This window comes from Phyllobates terribilis, unplaced genomic scaffold (genome assembly GCF_046119375.1).
Source record: "Phyllobates terribilis strain yellow unplaced genomic scaffold, ASM4611937v1 Scaffold_9__5_contigs__length_417890890, whole genome shotgun sequence".
Taxonomy (NCBI): domain Eukaryota; kingdom Metazoa; phylum Chordata; class Amphibia; order Anura; family Dendrobatidae; genus Phyllobates; species Phyllobates terribilis.
In genome coordinates, this window is record NW_027362769.1 from 250,349,059 (window position 1) to 250,372,778 (window position 23,720).

The 23,720-nt window shown below is 39.9% G+C and overlaps 1 protein-coding gene across 8 annotated transcripts in view; it reads right to left on the reverse strand.

Moving 5' to 3' along the window:
• RBFOX1 (RNA binding fox-1 homolog 1) overlaps nucleotides 1-10,896 on the reverse strand; it is an 889,443-nt gene extending 878,547 nt beyond the window's left edge. The window contains exon 1 of one of the 8 annotated variants that reach the window (XM_073647782.1): nucleotides 10,226-10,896. In XM_073647782.1, the coding sequence (XP_073503883.1) occupies nucleotides 10,226-10,369 (144 nt within the window). In that variant the 5' untranslated portion in view covers nucleotides 10,370-10,896. Of the gene's footprint in view, nucleotides 1-8,930; nucleotides 9,181-10,225 lie in introns of those variants that run through there. The other 7 variants (XM_073647784.1, XM_073647781.1, XM_073647787.1 and 4 more) reach the window with 7 other exon arrangements.
• Nucleotides 10,897-23,720: the final 12,824 nt, after the last annotated feature.

Genomic DNA, 23,720 nt, shown 5'->3' on the forward strand with positions numbered 1-23,720 from the left:
TATAGGTGATTAATACCATAGGGAGAAATTTATTCAATTCATATTGCCAATACTAAATCCTTTCAGGCTTCAGTCATCGTATCACAGTGTTTAAACTACAAGTGTCTTATATCATTAGTAGACATAAAAAGTTATAGATGTCTATATGGAGCCTATGTACTGCAGCATATCATAAAGGAATTCTTCTCTACAAGTCAGATGTGTAATTTTAAGATTCTGGAAAAAATTGCCTAACTGTAAGCAGGAACCTGGGAAACAAGTTGCAAATTACAAACTTGGATCAATGGAACAAATTTGTATCTGGCACTGTTTGTGATTTTGTATATATATATATATATATATATATATATATATATATATATATATATATATATATATCTATCATAATCTGAAATATGCATTTCCGGATACAGCTTTGCAAGTAGAATCCTTATCATGATTTTGGATGCTGATTTGATTTTGCATAATAATAAAGTATTGTGTGTTATTACTGTAAAATGTAAAACAAAGACGTAACCAGATTAAAAAGTATGCATATCATTAAAGGCAGAAAACACTCATGGATATTCCTCTTATGTCATTTAGAGAAGGTCCAGATGCTACAGTCACACACAGACTATACGTTCCCCTAAGTAGAGAAGCTGTTCATGAGCACCACACTGCCCCCTCTGGTGAAGAGGAGACGTGAAGTCACAATGCACATCACACAATGCTGCACATTTACAAAGCATAATTTGTCAGACAATATGCTTGTGTGTTAGTGAATGCTGAGCAGTTGCTTGCCTTTCACAACGTCTACTGTACATCAGTTACATTAATCAGAAAACAAAACAAAAACATCTACTCCCTGCCCCGGACCATCCGTCAAGGCCCAGCTGTAAGGAAAACAGATGGCGAATGAGCATTTGTGGTAATGTGGGCTCCTTTTTACTCAAGTAGGCAAAGCGCTGACATTTCTCATGTGAAAATGGCACAGTGTACAATGTGCTGCTAAAAAACACGTCTTCACTTATTCATTGTATGCAAAATAATTACTGTGTAACAGACTGCGGCCATTCACATCCTAGGTTTAGTCAATTGCAGTCATTTCACTAAAGCAATATTCCAACTTCCTATTAACAGACACAGCCATTCCAATATTTGGCATATAATTCTCTATCCCCTCTCTGACATTATTTCTGTCTTTTGGTCTATGAATCCCTCTGTCTATAGTTACATCTCTCTTTTTGCCTTTCTATTTATCTCTATTTCTTCCCTCTCTATCAATATTTACACATATATATTATCTCTATTGTCGTCTCCTAACTATCTGTCCTTCTCTCTGTCTATTTTCTTTCTGTCCACCTTAACTGTCTTATCTATCTATCCATTTATCTAATTATCCATCTATCTATCTATCTATCTATCTATCTATCTATCTATCTCATATCTATCTATCTATCCCATATCTATCCATCTATCTATCTATCTATCTATCTATCTATCTATCTATCTATCTATCTATCCCATATTTTTCTATCTATCTATCTATCTATCTATCTATCTATCTATCCCATATCTATCTATCTATTTTTCTATCTATCTATCTATCTATCTATCCCATATCTATCTATCTATTTTTCTATCTATCTATCTTGAGAAAGGCAGAGAAATCTGCCAAAATGTTGCTGATCTTGGATCAGTAAAGCCATGTTTTTTTCACTTTAATTTTTGGAGTGCGGCCTGTTTTTTCTTAATTTTTATTTGTGGAAAGTTTGGACATCACCTTAACAGGTTTTATTGCACCCGGCTTCTTTTGGTAGTGCTGCCAAATTTTCTTTAATTATCTATCTATCAGATTATCTATCTATCTAACTATCACATTATCTATCTATCATCTATCTTTCTTCATTATCATCAATATATTGTATCATCACTTTTTTTTACAAATTAAGGTTAAGGTGAGGGATAATTTGTGACAAGAGCAACACTTCCGATAAGCCTGAATGCTCCCAGTCTGCATAGACCCTCTGTGTTTCCTACTGTTGTTCCTCAATACAATGTCCATCATGATGTTAGTGAATTCCAGAAAAAGAGCATGATCTGAGGTTTTTCTCCCGATACTTGTGGATGTGCAGCTTCTATTATCAGACATGGTTATGTAATCACATCCAGTTATCACAGCATGATCTATTGAGCTGCTCTCCAGTTCAAGCTTAGGGCAAGTGTCTACCACCAAGATGACGGTCCTGTTTTCCACAAACCCTATTCGGAGTTGCAATTTCTGCTGCATGAGATCACAATTGCTGGGAGGGGGGAAGGGATGGGGTTTTTCCCATCTCGCACGTCACTGCTGAGATTCCAGGCAGCATCCCTATCAACTGGGAATGGCAATGACAAGAAGCAGTGTGGAGCAATCTGCCTGCAGCATCATTAGACTGCAGTGCAGATAACACATGCAGCACTTCCACCATAGACGCTTACAGCCGATTGCAGAGTTAGCTCCCTCCAACATATGGGTTCACATTTTAGGTGAATTGCCGCAGTGATTATGTTCCTGCGGCACAAGTCTCTTCTGGAGACACAGCTCTAAAGTGTTACGAATCATCATAAGACAGATCCTTCTGCATGCTGATAGCTGTAGCTTACAAAGGAAACATAGTATAGGCAGCTCGATAATAACGCCATGAAGTGTAGCCTTGTATTAATAATTACAGGCACAGGTTATTCCTCATTTTATACAATATAGAGTTAAGAATAGAAATAAGAAAAGTATAACCTCCAAATAATAAAATCTAGATATAGTCAGTGTGTATAGACAAGTGTACATTGTATATTGCTCAATCCTTCATCATATATTCCGATCTATTCTGATATTGTTTATAGTAAACAAAATAGCATATTTTAAGAGGCTCTCCGAACCTAATATTTTATATTATCGTTCGACTTGACTTATTACATCCAATCACTGGACAGCAAATTAACTTCCTGAGGATGCTGATTGACTTATTGCGCACTATTTAAAGAACACGGCTAACAGCTCGACTTCTCTTCATTTCCTTGGGGCCATCGGCCCGCACAGCTGATACCTATTTCTGCAAGCCCAGCACTTCACAAATGCCAATTTTCTACTGTTTAAGCACTTAAGAATGACCAGTCACTGCCGCCATTAATGATCTACTGCGGGCTACTTTCTAATTAAAAAGGAAAAAAAAGTTGATCCAGAAGTTTTAGTTCAATTGCTTTCGATCTAGGTACGTCCGTCCACCTTGAGCAATGTCTCTGTTTTAAGCTAAATTATTCCCAGATTACGGATGACTTCATTTTGAAAAATAAACCCCATGCATCATCATTAAGCAAAGAACACAAATTAACAGTTCGAGCACGTTGACAAGGGCATGGCCCACTGTAAGATAACTTATCGGAGTCAACTCGAGCAGATGGCAATTTGACCACTGGCTAAAGCGGATGTTTAGAGCAACCTGTAACAAAGCATTGCTTTCTTGTGAGTAAATATATATATAACAAGATATTACTAAGAAAGTGGACTATAGTTATTAGCTACAGCAAGGCAACTATTGATACATCTGGGAAAAGTGTTTTCTTACATTAGCACTTATTTATTTTCTTGTTTTATAGTATGGTGGTGGGAGGGATCATGCTATGGTACACAGGAGAAAAACACTTAACTAAGTCTATGGACTTGAAATTTTACAAAATAAATATATTCCACGAACATACAAACATAGTGGCATTCATAAAAGCAGACATACGACAACTTAACCAACTAACTTAGTAAATATCATATTGTGATACAGATATAAAACTAAACATAAGCACTATTACAAGAAACACACAAACACACATACATACATATACAATCACAAGGAAACACAAATACTTTATAGAATCATACACAACAAACCCACCTAACTAAGTATCATCATTGATATAGATGTAAAACTAAACATAAACATAAGAAACACACAAATACACATACATACGTATACAATCACAAAGAAATACAGATACTATAGACAAACATACACAACAAATCCAGCTAACTCACTAAGTATCATATCGTGATATAGATGTAAAACTAAATATAAACACTATTATAAGAAACACACAAATGCACATACATACATACACAATCACAAGGAAACAGATACTTTATACAAACATACACAACAAACTTACCCAACTAACTCATTAACTATCACATTGGGATATAGATGTAAAACTAAGCAAACACTAGTACAAGAAACACACAAATACACATACATACATACACAATCACAAGGAAACACAGATACTTTATACAAACATACGCAACAAACTTACCCAACTAACTCATTAACTATCACATTGGGATATAGATGTAAAACTAAGCAAACACTAGTACAAGAAACACACAAATACACATGCATACAGCTAACGATACATACAAAATCACAAGGAAACGCAGAGATACTTTATACAAACATAGACAGCAAATGAAACACATAAAGGTAATATGAAATGTGTAAAATCACACACAGAAACATAGATTCATTCAGAAAACCCATACAGTACACAACCAAACCCAGCAAACTCAATAAAGATCCCTTTTGATATAGGTGTAAAGTCAAACAACTAAAACCACACACATATACATACAATCATACATACACACATACATGGATGGACAAACATAGAAACCATATAAATGATCTGATATGTTTGAACTTAGATTGCCATGTATAATAATGAGCGCGCACATACACTCACTACACATATGCCCAACAAACACAAACACTCTTCAACAGTGAATGTACACTTGTGCTACAAAAGTACTGAACATGCAGAAACATATGGGTAACAACAATGCAAAAAGCGGGCACACTGAAATATTAACATAACACCTGCTAAGACAAATTAATAACAGTAAAAGGTTATCCTGCATTGTAATAAAGTATTTATTAAAGTAGTTAATAGTTAAGCGCAATTTTCTAAACTTGTGCAACTACAAGGGGATATAGGCCATACCACCAATAGTCACCAGATGTATCAGTTGGTAACATTTTATACAATTTTGATAGGCTCTTTTGTCCTCAAAAGACAGGTGGTGATCACTTTATAACTGAGCCGCATTCATGCTCTGCTCGTTCCAGGTTTCAGACATGCAAATAGTTTCAGGGTCATTTATAAAAGTGTTATTTATGTCCAACTATTGATAAATAAACTTAATAGATACCTAATGACAATTCATTATTAAACTTGTCACAAAACAAGATGTGTTGTATTGCGGAAGTTTATTTCACTGTGCTACAAAGTGCAAAATGACGTGTAGCGCCTTTTTAACTAAAGTACAAATGTAGCATAACTGTCATTTGACTCAACTCATCTTGTCTTTTGCACAGGACTGCAGCTACCTCTCCGGCATTGTGCTATGTCTCTGAACTCAGAGGTAGAACTTGTAGAGTAAATTAATGTAGCCCAAAGAGATAAGTGACAAAATCCAGCTCTGTTACATTTACCTTTCGAATACAAAAAGAGCAAAGTAATAGATGCCCAGAAAAAAACTCTGCATTGAATAGTTTACTAGCATCAGCCATCCCAGCGGACTATAATCAACCAGCGTGCAGTGTAAATCATGTGCATGTATCATACAGTATGGCGGTGTACCAGGTATGAATGTGCATTATTGAAAAAATCTGTGTGTTGTATGGATGTGTAAGTTATACATGAGCAATATTGTATCATTATGTGTTTGCATGCATGTGTAGTATATTGTTTTTTTTTATTATTGGTGTGCGGTATTAGTGTATATCATTGTATGAACATGCAGGTACACATGGGTATTATTGTATTGATGTCTATCATTGAATGATGTCCAGTGTATAGATGCATATTACTGTATGGATATCTACAGGTGTATATTGTATGGATGAATATTATAGAGATATAAATATTATATGGATGTCAGCAATGTATGAATGTGTTGTACTGTATGGATGTGTATATTTGTATGATTGTGTGGGTGTTATGAATGTATATTATTGTAGGGAGTCGTGTCATTGTATACAGATGTTCCTTATATGGAGGGATATTTTTATATAGATATATATGTTGTTGATGTGTTCAATGTATATTACTGCTGGGATGTGTATGTTTGCATGACTGTGTGGGATGTTTGGGTGTGTATTATTACATGTATGTCTATCACTTTATATACACTTACTGGAAGAATAAGTATTACTCTATAGATGTATATTTTGTATGGATGTGTATAATGTATATTATTGTTTTGATGTGTATGTTTATATGAGTGTGTGGGATGTTTGGGTATGTATTATTACATTTCTGTGTATAAGTGTATGCATATATACTTCTAGCAGTATTGTATAGATGTATTTATTGTATGGATGTGTACAATGTATATCACTGTTTGGATGTGTATATTTATATAACTGTGTGGGATGTTTGGTTGTGTATTATTGCATGTGTCTATCACTGTATATATATATACTTCTTGTAAGGATAAGTATTATCGTATAGATGCATATATTGTATGGATGTATACAATGTATATAACTTTTTGGGTGTGTATATTTATATGACTGTAGGATGTTTGGATGTGTATTATTACATGTATGTCTATCACTGTTAATATGTAAATTTTTTATAAGGATAAGTATTATTGTATATATATATATGTATATATATATATTAGTATGCATGTGTATGATGTATTTTACTGTTTGGATGTTTATATGACTGTGTGGGATGTTTGGGTGTGTCTATCACTGTATATATATACACTTCTTGTAAGTATAAGTATTACTGTATAGCTGTATATATTGTATGGATATGTACAATGTATATTACTTTTTGGATGTGTATATTTATATGGGATGTTTGGGTGTGTATAATTATTGTGTCTATCACTATATATAGATATACTTCTTGTAAGAATAAGTATTATTGTATAGATATATATATAGTGTATGGATGTGTACAATGTATTTTACTGTTTGGATGTGTATTATTAATGTGTCTATCACTGTATATATACACACTCATGTAAGTATAAGTATTACTGTATAGCTGTATATACTTTATGCATGTGTACAATGTATATTACTTTTTGGATGTTTGTATGACTGTGTGGGATGTTTGGGTGTGTAGTATTAATGTGTCTATCACTGTATATGTACACACTTCTTGTAAGTATAAGTATTACTGTATAGCTGTATATACTTTATGGATGCGTGCAGTACATGAATGACTATTATTCCGTAGATGTACATAGATGTAAACATTATGCAGTTTCAAGTGTTCACCACAAATCTCAGAAGACACACAACACAGCCATGTATTATAAAGCTAATGGTGTCCTGTACGATAACTAGTTGTGTGGGCTTGAAAGCTGAGCAATTCTTTTGAAAGCAGAACTATACTACATATTAAAAGCGACTTCCGCAGCCACATTGAGTTTCCCTTTGTAAATATACATCAGGCTATTATACTCATAGGGGCGTTTTGTATCGTGCATCTTATGTATAATGCAGATGCTCTCAATGCAGAAACTGGCAATTCTTTAAGGAACTCTAATTGGAGCGGGAGCAAAAAAATGTTGACGAGAAAATCATCTATTTCCATAATACTTACACACTAGAAGTTCTCAGAAATCATTTACATTGAGATAAACCTATGGCCATAAAACAAATAGGAGATGTTGTTGCTTTTTTTTCACTGGAGTCATTTCTTCACATTTAGTTGTGTTTCATCAAACTTGTCATCCATAAAAGATATTGTCCACCTCCCATTGTGCTTTATGTGGCATTATCCGTAACAATAACGTGTATAGCGGCAGCCTGTTGATGTCTGCATGTATTTTCCTGCTTTATAAATAATGCAGGCAACTGTTAAAAACTACTGGCAAAGGCGAAAAGTATCTGCTAAAATATTCAGGACAAATATAAAATTTACACGCCGCTCGGAGCTGGCGGCAGTAAATATTGGTGCCTTTTTTTACTGCACATTGGTTACGTCGTAATGGTGGATTCCTTATCGCTATATACAGGACTTCTTCCATATTACATAGGGGAAAAGGAGTCAATGAAGCGCGTATAGGCTCCTGGGTCACACATCAAGCCTATATGTCGTCAGATAGGTTACTGATATAATGATATTGATATTAGCCATTCCAGAAAAGGACCAAGATTTAAGGGCACATCAGGTCCAGAAGAAGTATAAATGGTTAAGGAGGTTCACAATAAAACCCCTCTACTATGATAGTGGTTGGGAAATATTTAAAAGGTTTTTGCACCTTACCTGCAGTAGTAATGGGGTTACAGATGGAGTGGAATGATTACATTAAAAGACAATTGCTTCTATGGAGATCTCCCAACCCTCTTGTAAGGTCCTACTGACCTGTCCCCTCCAAACGTCTTTCATCGTCTAATGAGCATTACTTAATATACAAAAAATGAAAGACAAACAGATGACCACGCGAGATAAAAGAAAACAGCAAAACCTCCAGCCAGCCTAATTAAAAAATATTTTAAAAAAAGAGTAGATCTGTGAAAGATTTCTCTAAAAGTAAAAAGAACCGGCCAGTTATTAGGAAGGAGGTAATTAAAAAGACAATCCTAGAAAGTTGATGTATTCAGCATTTATCAAATGCAAATTGGAAATGGGAATGCAAAAACATGAACTCCCATTGCTGTTCCCAAATCACCGTCACAATCTATGTACACATAAATCTTTTAGCACGCATACATTATAATATGCTAAAGTGACAACAAAGCCCATAGGGAAGCAGCAGAGACAGAGCTGCATGTCTGCCTGTGTACTGCCTTAAACTACTGCATAGGCAAAAACCTCAGGACCCCAGGTGAACCACAGCATGACCATCACATTACCAAGGAAATAACATTTTCTGTTTTTTTAATGAAATTACTTACGAGTCAACGCGAAGAATAACCGAATCGAAACGTGTGGATGTTTCACTAGGACAACATGTATGCGTCACACTCAACGCTGGGCAGGATATTATTATTACTGCATGGGATTGTACAGGTAATTTAAAATGAATGAGAGCCAGCACTTTACACTGAGTCCTATGATGTGCATCCAAGTTTAAAGAATTCCAATAAAAAAAAAATCACATAAATAGCTAATAAATTGATTTCTCATGTGCTCGGTATACTTTGATGTCAATTATAATGGAGCACAATGGAGGCACAAGTGCTCACTGATAATGCAGCAGAGATTGCAGCACATGATATCCAGGCGTCTATGTATGTCCTGGATGACATGTAGGCATGCGCAGGCAGTATACACATAAAGTTTGGATGTTACTATGTATCTATCACTACTTTGGTGCATAGAGCGCCTGCACCCAGAGCTGGACGCCCCTGATATAGGGACCTCTCCTATATTTCTCCATATACTACATGGGCAGTAACAGTAAAAAGAGCATTTTCTGCTTCCGCAGCACAAAGGTAGCCATTGTGAAGACTTTTAAGTCACAGGTGAGGAAATGAATACAGTCCAGACTGAGAGAGATTAGAAAATAGACACCCTTCTGAGATGGAGATCACAAGACAAGCCTAAGGAAGCAGAATCAGGCATAAGATCACACTTTAACCACTTACAATGGCGCAATGCTTTCATTCCTAGGCATTAACTCTTTGCAGGATTCCTGCAGGAACAGCCTTTTATTAGGATATGAGCTGTAACACGGAGCTTTTTTTTTTTTTTTCAGGTTCACAAAGGAGACATTTACATCTCATTAAAATATTTGCTATCTAGTATTTGCTAGAAATCCACTAGGCACAGACTTCCCCAGTAATGTACAGATACACAAGCATGAATGAAGCAGAATGGGCTGCAGGTTATGGTCTTCTGCTCAGGTTATGTTCTCGGTGCTGTACAGCGGCAGGCTGGATCCATGACTCCCAGATAAGAGCATGCAATGTGTGTGCAGCCAGATGCTGAGATCCTAGCACACTCATGTCTTAACCTCGCCACCTAAGACATTCCAGCTCCTACCGCCAGCAAATCTATGCAAGCCCTGCTTTCCCCATCTAGTTACATAGGTCTTTTTATTTTTTCAACCTAGGTCCATCAAGTTCAACCTTTCTCCACCAATTATACATTCAGAATAGAAAGGTGTGAAACCCCCACAGCCAAATAAAGCAAAAGTTCCTCTACAAGCAACAGCAATGAGAAGAGAGCAAAGCAAGGAGAAACTTACCTGCTGCAAGTACATAAAAGTCAAGGCACAAGAGAGCTGTGGACACATGCCCACATTCGGCAGTGCCACGCAGGTTGCACCCGTCAGAGGATGCTGCATGGTGTTGCTCTGGAGTCGACGTAGAACAAGTGAAGGGGCTAGCATGCAAGCACGTTTGTCCTGTCTTGTCAGCAGGTTTTAAATCGTCTTTTAGCTGCGGTGACTTAAAGTTACCAAAAAAAAAAAAAAAAAGTCCTTTTCTTTTTTTATCGTTTTTTTTTTTCCGTTCCCCTTTGCTATCCTACCGGCTGGAAGCTAGGGTTCATTCGTCAGCTAAGGCAAGTAGGCGAATTAAAACTGAAACCCGCTTTAAAGTGGATAGAATAGTAAAAAAAAAAGCAACGGAGGGATTTAACCAAAAGCCTGCAGCCTAATGAAGAGTCAGTGTAACTTCCTCAATGACAGCGGAGAGAGGGAGCTCGGCGTTTCCCAACAGGAGCTTGCTGACTAGCAGAGAGATTGACTCACTGGAGCTCAGTCGGCTGGTGTTGATGCTGCACGGCTTCTCATTTGTCAAATGGGTCCTAGGGCAGAGGCTTTACCACTCACCAAAATTCAAATACTGCATTTTTAAAATCCCCAGGGAGGGTGGAGAGAAATAGAGAGCGATCGAGTGAGCTAGTGCGAAGGAGAGGGAGAGGGAGCAAGCCATTGAATGAGAAAGCTGCATCACAGACAAGCGTGAGATTTAGGCAATTAATGTCATTGCCCAGCTGGGACCCGGTGTCTATTAGAATCTCTTTTGCATTGCTGTTGGTCAGCAGAGTCAGCACCAAATCATGTTTTCATTTTTTTTTATTTTATTTTTTTCCCTTTCTCTCATCTACGTCACAAGCCATCTACATAGATACATGGAAGATCTTATCTTAGGTTAGCCACCCATTTTATATCCTTATTTGCTGACATTTTTACCATGAATCTTATTCTGATAAGATTTTCGCGTAAACGTAACAATTCAGGGACTTGTTTTTTTTAATGATGAAAAGGTTCAGCTACAATTGAAATTGGAATTATATTCTATTAGGCTTTATTTTAAATTAAAACTCGGCTTTTGATTATTTCATCTATTTTTTTTGCCTTCCCTGTGACTATGTTTCCGATTAATATTCCACTCTTGTGCGCTCTTTTTCTTTTGTTTTATAGAGTGATAATTGTTCATTAGGAGGGCTAGTTAACCTTTATGTAATAAAACAGAATGTGACTCGCGGATCAAAGTATTTTTTACTTTAGGTGTCCTTGTGGAGAGGCATTTATGAAGATTTACACTATATACTGTCACTGGGAGGTTAGGTGTTATTTTTTAACACGTGTGTGTGTTTTATCATATGATTATATCAAGTTTATGGCAGATCCTATAGGATTTGGTAAAGTCAGAGGCATGATGAAAACCATCACAGTCATATAAATAGTGCTAAAAGTATAATTGATTCAGGAAAATTACGTTTTGCATCAGTGAAGTCAATAAACGCATGTCATAATACACATAACGCGCGTTCAATGACAGATACCAATGCAGACATCTTCATATCACATACACACATCCGAGGATGCAAACTCACACACACTCACATTACACACATATGTAATAAAAACACATATATCTACAGGTACACAACAATACATGCTCACATCACACTCATGCACAGAAAATACAAATGCATACAGTACACACACACATGCACACATACTTTTATATTGCACACAAACATATATCACAGCTGCACACAATACACACGTGACCACACTGACATAAATTCATAGGCTCATACCCAAATAATACAGACACACCTACAGAGGAACACTCATATGCCTTCACATTACAGATACCTTCAGATACACAATCATACACCTTCAACACATGCACTCTCTTAGATACACTTTACACACATACACTTACAAATGCATATGCCCTCACACACTCCAACAATAAAAACACAGTACACACACATATACATACTCAAATACTCTCATATCACACATAAATAGTAGCAACAAATACACAACACAAACATATATTACAAACATATGACCACATCAACAAAAACTCGTAGGCTCTCATCACAAAATCATACATGTAGATCCATGCTCATATCCAGCCTATCGCAGACATACACAAATATATAGTCCAACAGATGCACAATCACATACGATCATATAATATGAAATAAAAAATACACTAATAGACCTTTATATTACACACACATGTATATTACAGACCCATGACCGCACAGACACAAACTCATAGACTCTCATCACACACGTACCAGGATAATACAAGGACAGACATTCACATATGCACGCTCAAATGCCCACACCTCATACACACACAAATATATAGTTTTACAGAAAATCATACACCTTCACATTACACATGCATAATATCATACAAACTTACAGACTGTCATCACCCTCATTATACATACCTGAATTATACAAACACTTACACCCACCCATAAATGCACATATACACAAACAATACAAATAGATTCAGCTTTTGAACAATACACACTTATACAATCATAAACCATCACATTACACATGCATAATATTGTACAATATAAACACACTATTACACAAACTGAGACTGTTATCACTCTCATTATACATACCTGAATTATACAAACACATACACCCACCCATAAATGCACATATACACAAACAATACAAATAGATACAGCTATTGTACAATACACATATACAATCATACACCATCATATTACACACATATAAATAATACAAACACCAACAATTACACACTCGTACTTTCATATGAAATAAACAAATGACACACATACATAGAAAGATACACTTGTATACTCTTACACCTTCACATAACATACACATAAATAATACCGACACAAACTTACACTGACATAACATACTAGTAACCAAGTAATGCCAAGACCTGGATTTACACAGGCAAACAAATAATATATATCCACTGTACAATACACACATATACACTCTTAAATCGCACACATATACAACACTAGGTGCACAATCATACACCATCAAATCACACACATATGTAAATAATGCAAAACCAAACACCCACAAATACACACTATTACACTTTCATATGAAATACACAAACACTCATTGATACACTGTAAGACAGACCAGCACACTCATACAATAGCACATTCATACATTGTCTCTTAATGTTCACATAAGTAATGCAAAGCATTACTACAAAGACACAAAATGACAGTATTATAACACACATATACCCAAATAATACAAAAACTCCACCTAGATATGGGCACATACTCACAAAAAAATACAAGACATGTCCATATTACACATACCATAACAGCACACCGACGTACATGCACACATAATATAATAAATGCTACTACACCCTCACATATAAATAATGCAAACACAGATACACCAACAGATACACACGTAAACATAACATGCACACATGATATAGAAGAACATGTAATATAAGTGTTTAATCCGCCAGCTGCACACCTAACACAGTCACTATAACATCACATGCTGCACATACACCTACAGACTACCACTCGCCGACTCTGAACCCTAGCACCATATACTTACACAAACACACACCGAAGCACACTAGCTTTAGATTAATGAGGCCCTCAGCCCTGGAAGTGAAAAGTGGCTACACTTTTGTCATATATAGTCATCCTACATGACGCCCTCTGCAGGACACAGGGATCAGTGCTAATTCTGTACCCCAATTGAAGAGCACAGGAATGGCAGTGGAGGTGCGATTCTGATTTACCACCCCGCTCTCCATGACACTGTGCCGCATATCTTGGATTTTTGAGAACGGTAACCCTGTCTTTGTGGATAAGGCAGGGGAAGACAATCAGAGGGCACCAGCTAGGGTGACTATATATGACAAATATTTAGCCACTTTTCAGTGCCAATGTGAAGGATCACTTTAAATGTAACATCATTGTTATTAGTTTTATTTATTTTGAAAGCACCATTAATTTCATTGTGCTATACATGTGAAATAGGTTTACATACATATAATAGAGTACATATGTACAATACAGTAAACAAGCTAAGGGGTAAGTTTCCTCTTTATGGAGAGTGACATGCCAGGTCTGGCACACCATTATGAGGAGGCTTAAACGCCTTTATCCTAAGTTACATTATAAGGCTCGTTAAAGGGTCGATTGTGACTCATAGGATTGCTACTTCCTATAGGTGGTGCTAGATTTAAAGTCCTCTTCTTCTCTGAAGAGACAATTTGCATAATAAACAAACTGTGACAGACCAGCACAGAGGAGGAGAGGACCCTGACCTCATGAGCTTACAATCTATATGGTATTGAGGAAGGAGGCAGTAGGACAGGGCATAGCGGCAACTAAATACTAAACTCAATCTACATCTCTAATTGCAGCTGTAGAAATGAATCGCATTGTTAATGCACAGGGAAAGCTGATAAGCAATTTATATATCAAATCTGCTGCTAATATCTAAGGAAACTTCCAGAATACATGTCCTTAGATATTATGAGGCAAGTGACTGTAAGCAAAAAATATATGTGCAGGCAAATCAAAAACCCAGATGAGATACTTGAGCATTTTATAATGACCATGCAAATTATTTGTAATCCACTAAACTCCAGACCTACTGATGTGGAATATAAAAAGTGAGCACCAATGGGGACAGTGATGATAATGTCTGTAAAGCATGGCAGAATATGATGGCACTATATAAACATGCAAAATAAATAAATCAATAAACTTCCCTGGCAGCGCACTTCTCTAATGCAGAAATGGTTACAGTGTCGTACGTATTCCCAAGGATGAGGTTGTGTATGTGCAGTACAGATAGACAGGGTGGACGTAGTGTAGCCTTAGGGGGGTTCCTCTCCATAGAACATATAATAGCAGCAGTGCAGATGTGGGGTGCAGTATAATGATAATTGCACTATAATGTAATGACTATAAAGAGTAATTGAGATCAGGAGCTAATCAGTGATTGCTCGATGACTAAGCCATTAATAGTCTGTATTTGTTAGGATGTATTATACTGGCAGCCAGCCTATTTCTGGTGACGCAGTCAGGCAATAGGAAAAGGAGCCTTTCAGCTCGCTCACGCTGCAAAAATACAAAAACAGTGGAAATCGTCACTCTTTAAGTTCTTAAGAATAGTGTATAGGAAGTATATTTAACGTTTTGGTCATCTGACCTTTATCAGATATACACTAAAAGAACTTCAGACATCCCCTTACATACCTCCGAGTGCACGGTCAGACATCCCCTTACATACCTCCAAGTGTACGGTTAGACATCCCCTTCCATACCTCTGAGTGCACGGTCAGACATCCCTTTACATACCTCCGAGTGCATGGTCAGACATCCCCTTACATACCTCCGAGTGCACAGTCAGACATCCCTTTACATACCTCCGAGTGCACGGTCAGACATCCCTTTACATACCTACGAGCGCACGGTCAGACATCCCTTTATATACGTCTGACTGCACGGTCAGATATCCCTTTACATACCTCTGACTGCACGGTCAGACATCCCCTTACATACCTCCGAGTGCACAGTCAGACATCCCTTTACATACCTCCGAGTGCACGGTCAGACATCCCTTTACATACCTCCGAGTGCACGGTCAGATATCCCTTTACATACCTCTGACTGCACGGTCAGACATCCCCTTACATACCTCCGAGTGCACAGTCAGACATCCCTTTACATACCTCCGAGTGCACGGTCAGACATCCCTTTACATACCTCCGAGTGCACGGTCAGATATCCCTTTACATACCTCCGAGTGCACGGTCAGACATCCCCTTATATACCTCTGAGTGCACAGTCAGACATCCCTTTACATACCTCCGAGTGCACGGTCAGACATCCCTTTACATACCTCCGAGTGCACGGTCAGATATCCCTTTCATACCTCCAAGTGCACGGTCAGACATCCCCTTACATACCTCCGATACCTTCGAGTGCACGGTCAGACATTCCCTTACATACCTCTGAGTGCACAGTCAGACATCCCCTTTCATACCCCTGAGTGCATGGTCAGACATCCCCTTACATACATCCGAGTGCACGGTCAGACATCCCCTTACATACCTCCGAGCGCACGGTCAGACATGCCCTTACATACCTCCGAGTGCACGGTCAGACATCCCCTTTCATACCTCCGATACCTCCGAGTGCACGGTCAGACATCCCCTTGCATACCTCTGAGTGCACGGTCAGACATCCCCTTACATACCTCTGAGTGCACGGTCAGACATCCCCTTACATACCTCCGATACCTCTGAGTGCACGGTCAGACATCCCCTTACATACCTCTGAGTGAACGGTCAGACATCTCTTTACATACCTCCGATACCTCCGAGGGCACGGTCAGACATCCCATTACATACCTCTGAGTGCACGGTCAGACATCCCCTTACATTCTTCCGAGTGCACGGTCAGACATCCCTTTACATAACTCCGAGTGCATGGTCAGGCATCCCCTTACAAACCTCCGAGTGCACGGTCAGACATCCCCTTACATACCTCTGAGTGCACGGTCAGACATCCCCTTACATTCTTCCGAGTGCACGGTCAGACATCCTCTTACATACCTCCGAGTGCATGGACAGACATCCCTTTACATACCTCCGAGTGCACGGTCAGACATCCCCTTACATACCTCCGAGTGCACGGTCAGACATCCCCTTTCATACCTCCGAGTGCACGGTCAGACATCCCCTTACATACCTCCAATACCTCCGAGTGCATGGTCAGACATTCCCTTACATATCTCTGAGTGCACAGTCAGACTTCCCCTTTCATACCCCTGAGTGCACGGTCAGACATCCCCTTACATACCTCCGAGTGCACGGTCAGACATCCCCTTACATACCTCCGAGTGCACGGTCAGACATCCCCTTACATACCTCCGAGTGCACGGTCAGACATCCCCTTTCATACCTCCGATACCTCCGAGTGCACGGTCAGACATCCCCTTTCATACCTCCGATACCTCCGAGTGCACGGTCAGATATTCCTTTACATACCTCTGAGTGCACGGTCAGACATCCCCTTACATACCTCTGAGTGCACAGTCAGACATCTCCTTACATACCTCCGATACCTCCGAGGGCACGGTCAGACATCCCCTTGCATACCTCTGAGTGCACGGTCAGACATCCCCTTACATTCTTCCGAGTGCACGGTCAGACATCCCTTTACATAACTCCGAGTGCATGGTCAGGCATCCCCTTACAAACCTCGGAGTGCACGGTCAGACATCCCCTTACATACCTCCGAGTGCACGGTCAGACATCCTCTTACATACCTCCGAGTGCATGGACAGACATCCCTTTACATACCTCCGAGTGCACGGTCAGACATCCCCTTACATACCTCCGAGTGCACGGTCAGACATCCTCTTACATACCTCCGAGTGCACGGTCAGACATCCCCTTACATACCTCTGAGTGCACGGTCAGACATCCCCTTACATACCTCCGATACCTCCGAGTGCATAGTCAGACATTCCCTTACATATCTCCGAGTGCACAGTCAGACTTCCCCTTTCATACCCCTGAGTGCACGGTCAGACATCCCCTTACATACCTCCGAGTGCACGGTCAGACATCCCCTTACATACCTCCGAGTGCACGGTCAGACATCCCCTTTCATACCTCCGATACCTCCGAGTGCACGGTCAGATATCCCTTTACATACCTCTGACTGCACGGTCAGACATCCCCTTACATACCTCCGAGTGCAAAGTCAGACATCCGTTTACATACCTCCGAGTGCACGGTCAGACATCCCTTTACATACCTCCGAGTGCACGGTCAGACATCCCTTTACATACCTCCGAGTGCACGGTCAGATATCCCTTTACATACCTCCGAGTGCACGGTCAGACATCCCCTTTCATACCTCCAAGTGCACGGTCAGACATCCCCTTACATACCTCCGATACCTTCGAGTGCACGGTCAGACATTCCCTTACATACCTCTGAGTGCACAGTCAGACATCCCCTTTCATACACCTGAGTGCACGGTCAGTTATCCCATTACATACCTCCGAGTGCACGGTCAGACATCCCCTTACATACCTCCGAGTGCACGATCAGACATGCCCTTACATACCTCCGAGTGCACGGTCAGACATCCCCTTTTATACCTCCGATACCTCCGAGTGCACGGTCAGACATTCCCTTACATAACTCTGAGTGCACGGTCAGACATCCCCTTTCATACCTCCGAGTGCACGGTCAGACATCCCCTTGCATACCTCTGAGTGCACGGTCAGACATCCCCTTACATACCTCTGAGTGCACGGTCAGACATCCCCTTACATACCTCCGATACCTCTGAGTGCATGGTCAGACATCCCCTTACATACCTCTGAATGCACGGTCAGACATCTCCTTACATACCTCCGATACCTCCGAGGGCATGGTCAGACATCCCCTTACATACCTCTGAGTGCACGGTCAGACATCCCTTACATTCTTCCGAGTGTACGGTCAGACATCCCTTTACATAACTCCAAATGCATGGTCAGGCATCCCCTTACAAACCTCCGAGTGCACGGTCAGACATCCCCTTACATATCTCCGAGTGCTCGGTCAGACATCCTCTTACATACCTCCGAGTGCATGGACAGACATCCCTTTACATACCTCCGAGTGCACGGTCAGACATCCCTTTACATAACTCCGAGTGCATGGTCAGGCATCCCCTTACATACCTCCGAGTGCATGGTCAGACATCCCCTTACATACCTCCGATACCTCCGAGTGCATGGTCAGACATTCCCTTCCATATCTCTGAGTGCACAGTCAGACTTCCCCTTTCATACCCCTGAGTGCACGGTCAGACATCCCCTTACATACCTCCGAGTGCACGGTCAGACATCCCCTTACATACCTCCGAGTGCACGGTCAGACATCCCCTTACATACCTCCGAGTGCACGGTCAGACATCCCCTTTCATACCTCCGATACCTCCGAGTGCACGGTCAGACATTCCCTTACATACCTCTGATTGCACGGTCAGACTTCCCCTTTCATACCGCCGAGTGCACGGTCAGACATCCCCTTACATACCTCTGAGTGCACGGTCAGACTTCCCTTACATACCTCCGAGTGCACGGTCAGACATCCCCTTACATACCTCTGAGTGCACGGTCTGACATCCCCTTACATTCTTCGGAGTGCACTGTCAGACATCCCTTTACATACCTCCGAGTGCACGGTCAGGCATCCCCTTTCATACCTCCGAGTGCACGGTCAGACATCCCCTTACGTACCTCCGAGTGCACGGTCAGACATCCTCTTACATACGTCCGAGTGCATGGTCAGACATCCCTTTACATACGTCCGAGTGCACGGTCAGACATCCCCTTACATACCTCCGATACCTCTGAGTGCATGGTTAGACATCCCCTTAAATACCTCTGAGTGCACGGTCAGACATCCCCTTACATACCTCTGAGTGCACGGTCTGACATCCCCTTACATTCTTCTGAGTGCACGGTTAGGCATCCCCTTACATACCTCTGAGGGCATGGTCAGACCTCCCCTTACATACCTCCGAGTGGATGGTCAGACATCCCCTTATTTACCTCCGAGTGCATGGTCTGACATCCCTTTACATACCTCCGAGTGCACGGTCAGACATCCTCTTACTTACCTCCGATACCTCCGAGTGCATGGTCAGACTTTCCCTTACATACCTCTGAGTGCACAGTCAGACATCCCCTTTCATACCTCCAAGTGCACGGTCAGACATCCCCTAACATACCTCTGAGTGCACGGTCAGACATCCCCTTACATACCTCTGAGTGCACGGTTAGACATCCCCTTACATACCTCCGAGTGCACGGTCAGACATCCCCTTACATACCTCCGAGTGAACGGTTAGACTTTCCCTTACATACCTCCGAGTGCACGGTCAGACATCCCCTTACATACCTCCCAGTGCACGGTTAGACATTCCCTTACATACCTCCGAGTGCACAGTCAGACATCCCCTTACATACCTCCGAGTGCACGGTCAGACATCCCCTTTCATACCTCCGAGTGCACGGTCAGACATCCCCTTACATACCTCCGAGTGCACGGTCAGACATCCCCTTTCATACCTCCGAGTGCACGGTCAGACATCCCCTTACATACCTCCGATACCTTCGAGTGCACGGTCAGACATTCCCTTCCATACCTCTGAGTGCACGGTTAGACATCCCCTTTAATACCTCCGAATGCACGGTCAGACATCCCCTTACATACCTCCGAGTGCACGGTCAGACATCCCCTTACATACCTCCGAGTGCACGGTCAGACATACCCTTACATACCTCCAAGTGCACATTCAGACATCCCCTTACATACCTCCGAGTGCACGGTCAGACTTCCCCTTACATACCTCCGAGTGCACGGTTAGACATCCCCTTTCATACCTCCGAGTGCACGATTAGACATACCCTTACATACCTCCGAGTGCACGGTCAGACATCCCCTTACATACCTCCGAGTGACCGGTCAGACATCCCCTTACATACCTCCAAGTGCACGGTCAGACATCCAATAACATACCTCCAAGTGCACGGTCAGACATCCCCTTACATACCTCCAAGTTCACAGTAGAGGATTTTGTACTAGCTCTAGTTAGTGACTGTCGTGTATTCTTGTGTTTGAGAGGCTGTTATATGAAATTCATAGAGCTGAGCTGTATTATTTATGAATTTGTATGAATTCTATTCATCTAGGTAAATATCTTCAATATGTCATTATATTTGTATGTTTTCTCTATGTATTTATACTAGTTCTCTTTGTCAGGTGTATGTTATTCATCTATCACGTTCTTTTAGAGTATATCTGATGAAGGTCAGTTGACCAAAATGATAAAAATGCTTCCTATACACTATTCTTAAAGCCCCACTCCCGCGTTTTTTTTTTTATTGCACCGCTGGAGAGGTGCTTTAAATGTAAGTCACCTGCCCCAGTCATATTCTCACTATCCGCAGTCTTCATCGGTTTCCTCTCCGGTTCGTCTCCTGTGAAAAGTGACATACCGGGCACTCCAGTATTTGGTGGAGCTGCACGTAGGTCACTTTCAATATAGGTCTATGAGAGCCTCGTTCTGTCTCTCATAGACTCGTATTGCAAGCTTGGGAGGTAGCTTCTGAGTTCCGGCCAGTCAGAAGCTGCGCTCACAAGATGGCAAAGCGGGACTGGAACCGTTCTGAAAACCGGGTAGAACGCCGGAGGGTGAGTATATCACCTGGGATAGGGGACTTACACTTAAAGCGCCACTCCAGCACTGCAAAAGAAAAGCCGCTGGAGAGTCGCTTTACGAAGCTAATAAAATTTAACTAAAAGAGTGTCAAATTCCAATTTTTTTTTGTATGTTAAAAATTGGGACCCTATTTGTGCACCTATATTTTTAAAGGACTGCCGTTCTTCCCTTTAATTTTGAGTTACACTTCATAAATAGTCACATAAAATAAATGGTGTTGGTGAACCCGTTTCTTCAATTTTTAATAGTAGTAGGGATACTAGTAATAGTATTGGAGATAGTCGTTTTACCTAGAACTTCCAAATGCTGGACAATATATGCTAATTCACATTTATTATTGAAAGTTTCCCGAAGACCATGTTCACACGTTCAGTATTTGGTCAGTATTTTACATCAGTATTTGTAAGCCAAAACCAGGAGTGGGTGATAAATACAGAAGTGGTGACGTGTTTCTATTATACTTTTCCTCTGATTGTTCCATTCCTGATTTTGGCGTATAAATACTGATGTAAAATACTGACCAAATACTGAACATGGCCTAAAGCTTTATTCACAGGTGGGTATTTTTGATCAGTATTTCATCAGTATTTGTTTGCCATAATTAGGAGTGCCCCCATAACACAGAACAGGTGTCAATCTTTCAATTATAGTTTTTCCCTGTAAGTTCAACTCCTGGTTTTAGCAGACAAACACTGATGCAAAATACTGACCAAATACTGACGTGTGAATGAGGCTTTAAACATTTGCCAAACATGTCAAGAACATATACAAATGAATTATTTAGTATCTGGTTTCAGATTTACCAATCATTTAATAATTATTGATCATTGCTTAAATCTTAATAAATTAATTCTTGGAAATTTTCAAGCACTCTTTTTTTCATATAACTGCTGTATATACCATATAATTGTATGTATCAGGATCTGTGAATCTTGCTGTTACAGGATGAGGCAACCTTCTAATGTAATGGAGAAGACAAGCCCCCATTCGAGCAAAGGTTGTCAATTCAAATATGTCTCTCCAGTCGTTGTAATAAATTCTATCCAAACCTATATTAATACATTTTAAAATGTGGGATGATTATCATTGTATGCCCAAAGCTAGATATAGTAATACCTCTAGGGTAATAAAATAGATTAGAATAATGTATTAGGAGCCAAAAAGGAAGGAAACTCTTTGATCTCTGCCCCGGGTCTAAGAGCAACCAATTATATGAACATGTCTGCATCAATAAATGTTTACTTAACAATAAATCAAAAGCCAAATCTAGATAGACGGGGATAAAACACACTCATATGCATAATCGACAAACAGTAAAAGGACAGAACTACACAAACACCTAAAATCTAGGCAGGTATACTCAGCTAGTCTAGCTGGCAACACAAATATACTGCTAGATAGATATTAAAGAGATAGATATGAGATAGTTATATAGATGTGAGCTCAATAGATGTGAATTCTATACATAAATATTACAGATAATTGAATCTTTTAAAAATCAAAATTACCAGCAACTTTTTAAAAAAAATTATTTTCACAGGTACTGCAGGTATTCACAGGTGCTCCAACAGCCCTAAAATCGGTCTCCTAGGACTTTATCCAACCACTTTCAAGCACATTAATGCAAACACACCCTTGGCAATGTCAAAATGACCTCACATACATGGCTATGGGCTATGATGTGCTTAAAATGATTGCTGCACTGCATTCCCTACCTCAGCTTTTATACAGGCTATGATAGGCTGTGCTATATTATGTGATGAAATAGGTGCAGGGCATTATTAAGTAGTCAGAACGGTCTCACCTGAAGTCATATCAGCCTTCTGTGGCTAATGCAATCTTTTGCAATTGTGAGAAATTTTAGCGGGTAATATTGTCAATATGAGCAAATGGAATCGCAAATTGTTTGAATTTGTGGGGTCTAGCAAACGTTCTAAAAGATCATCACAAATCAATTCTATAATGGAAATAGACATTTGGTGATAGATAGATAGATAGATAGATAGATAGATAGATAGATAGAAACATAGATTCATATGGGGTAGATAGATGGATAGAGAGATGGATTTGTGATAGATAGATATATGGATAGATGGAAAAAAATAGATAGATAATGCATAGATAAGATAGATAGTTAGATAGATACATAGATAGATAGATAGATAGATAGATAGATAGATAAGAGAAATAGA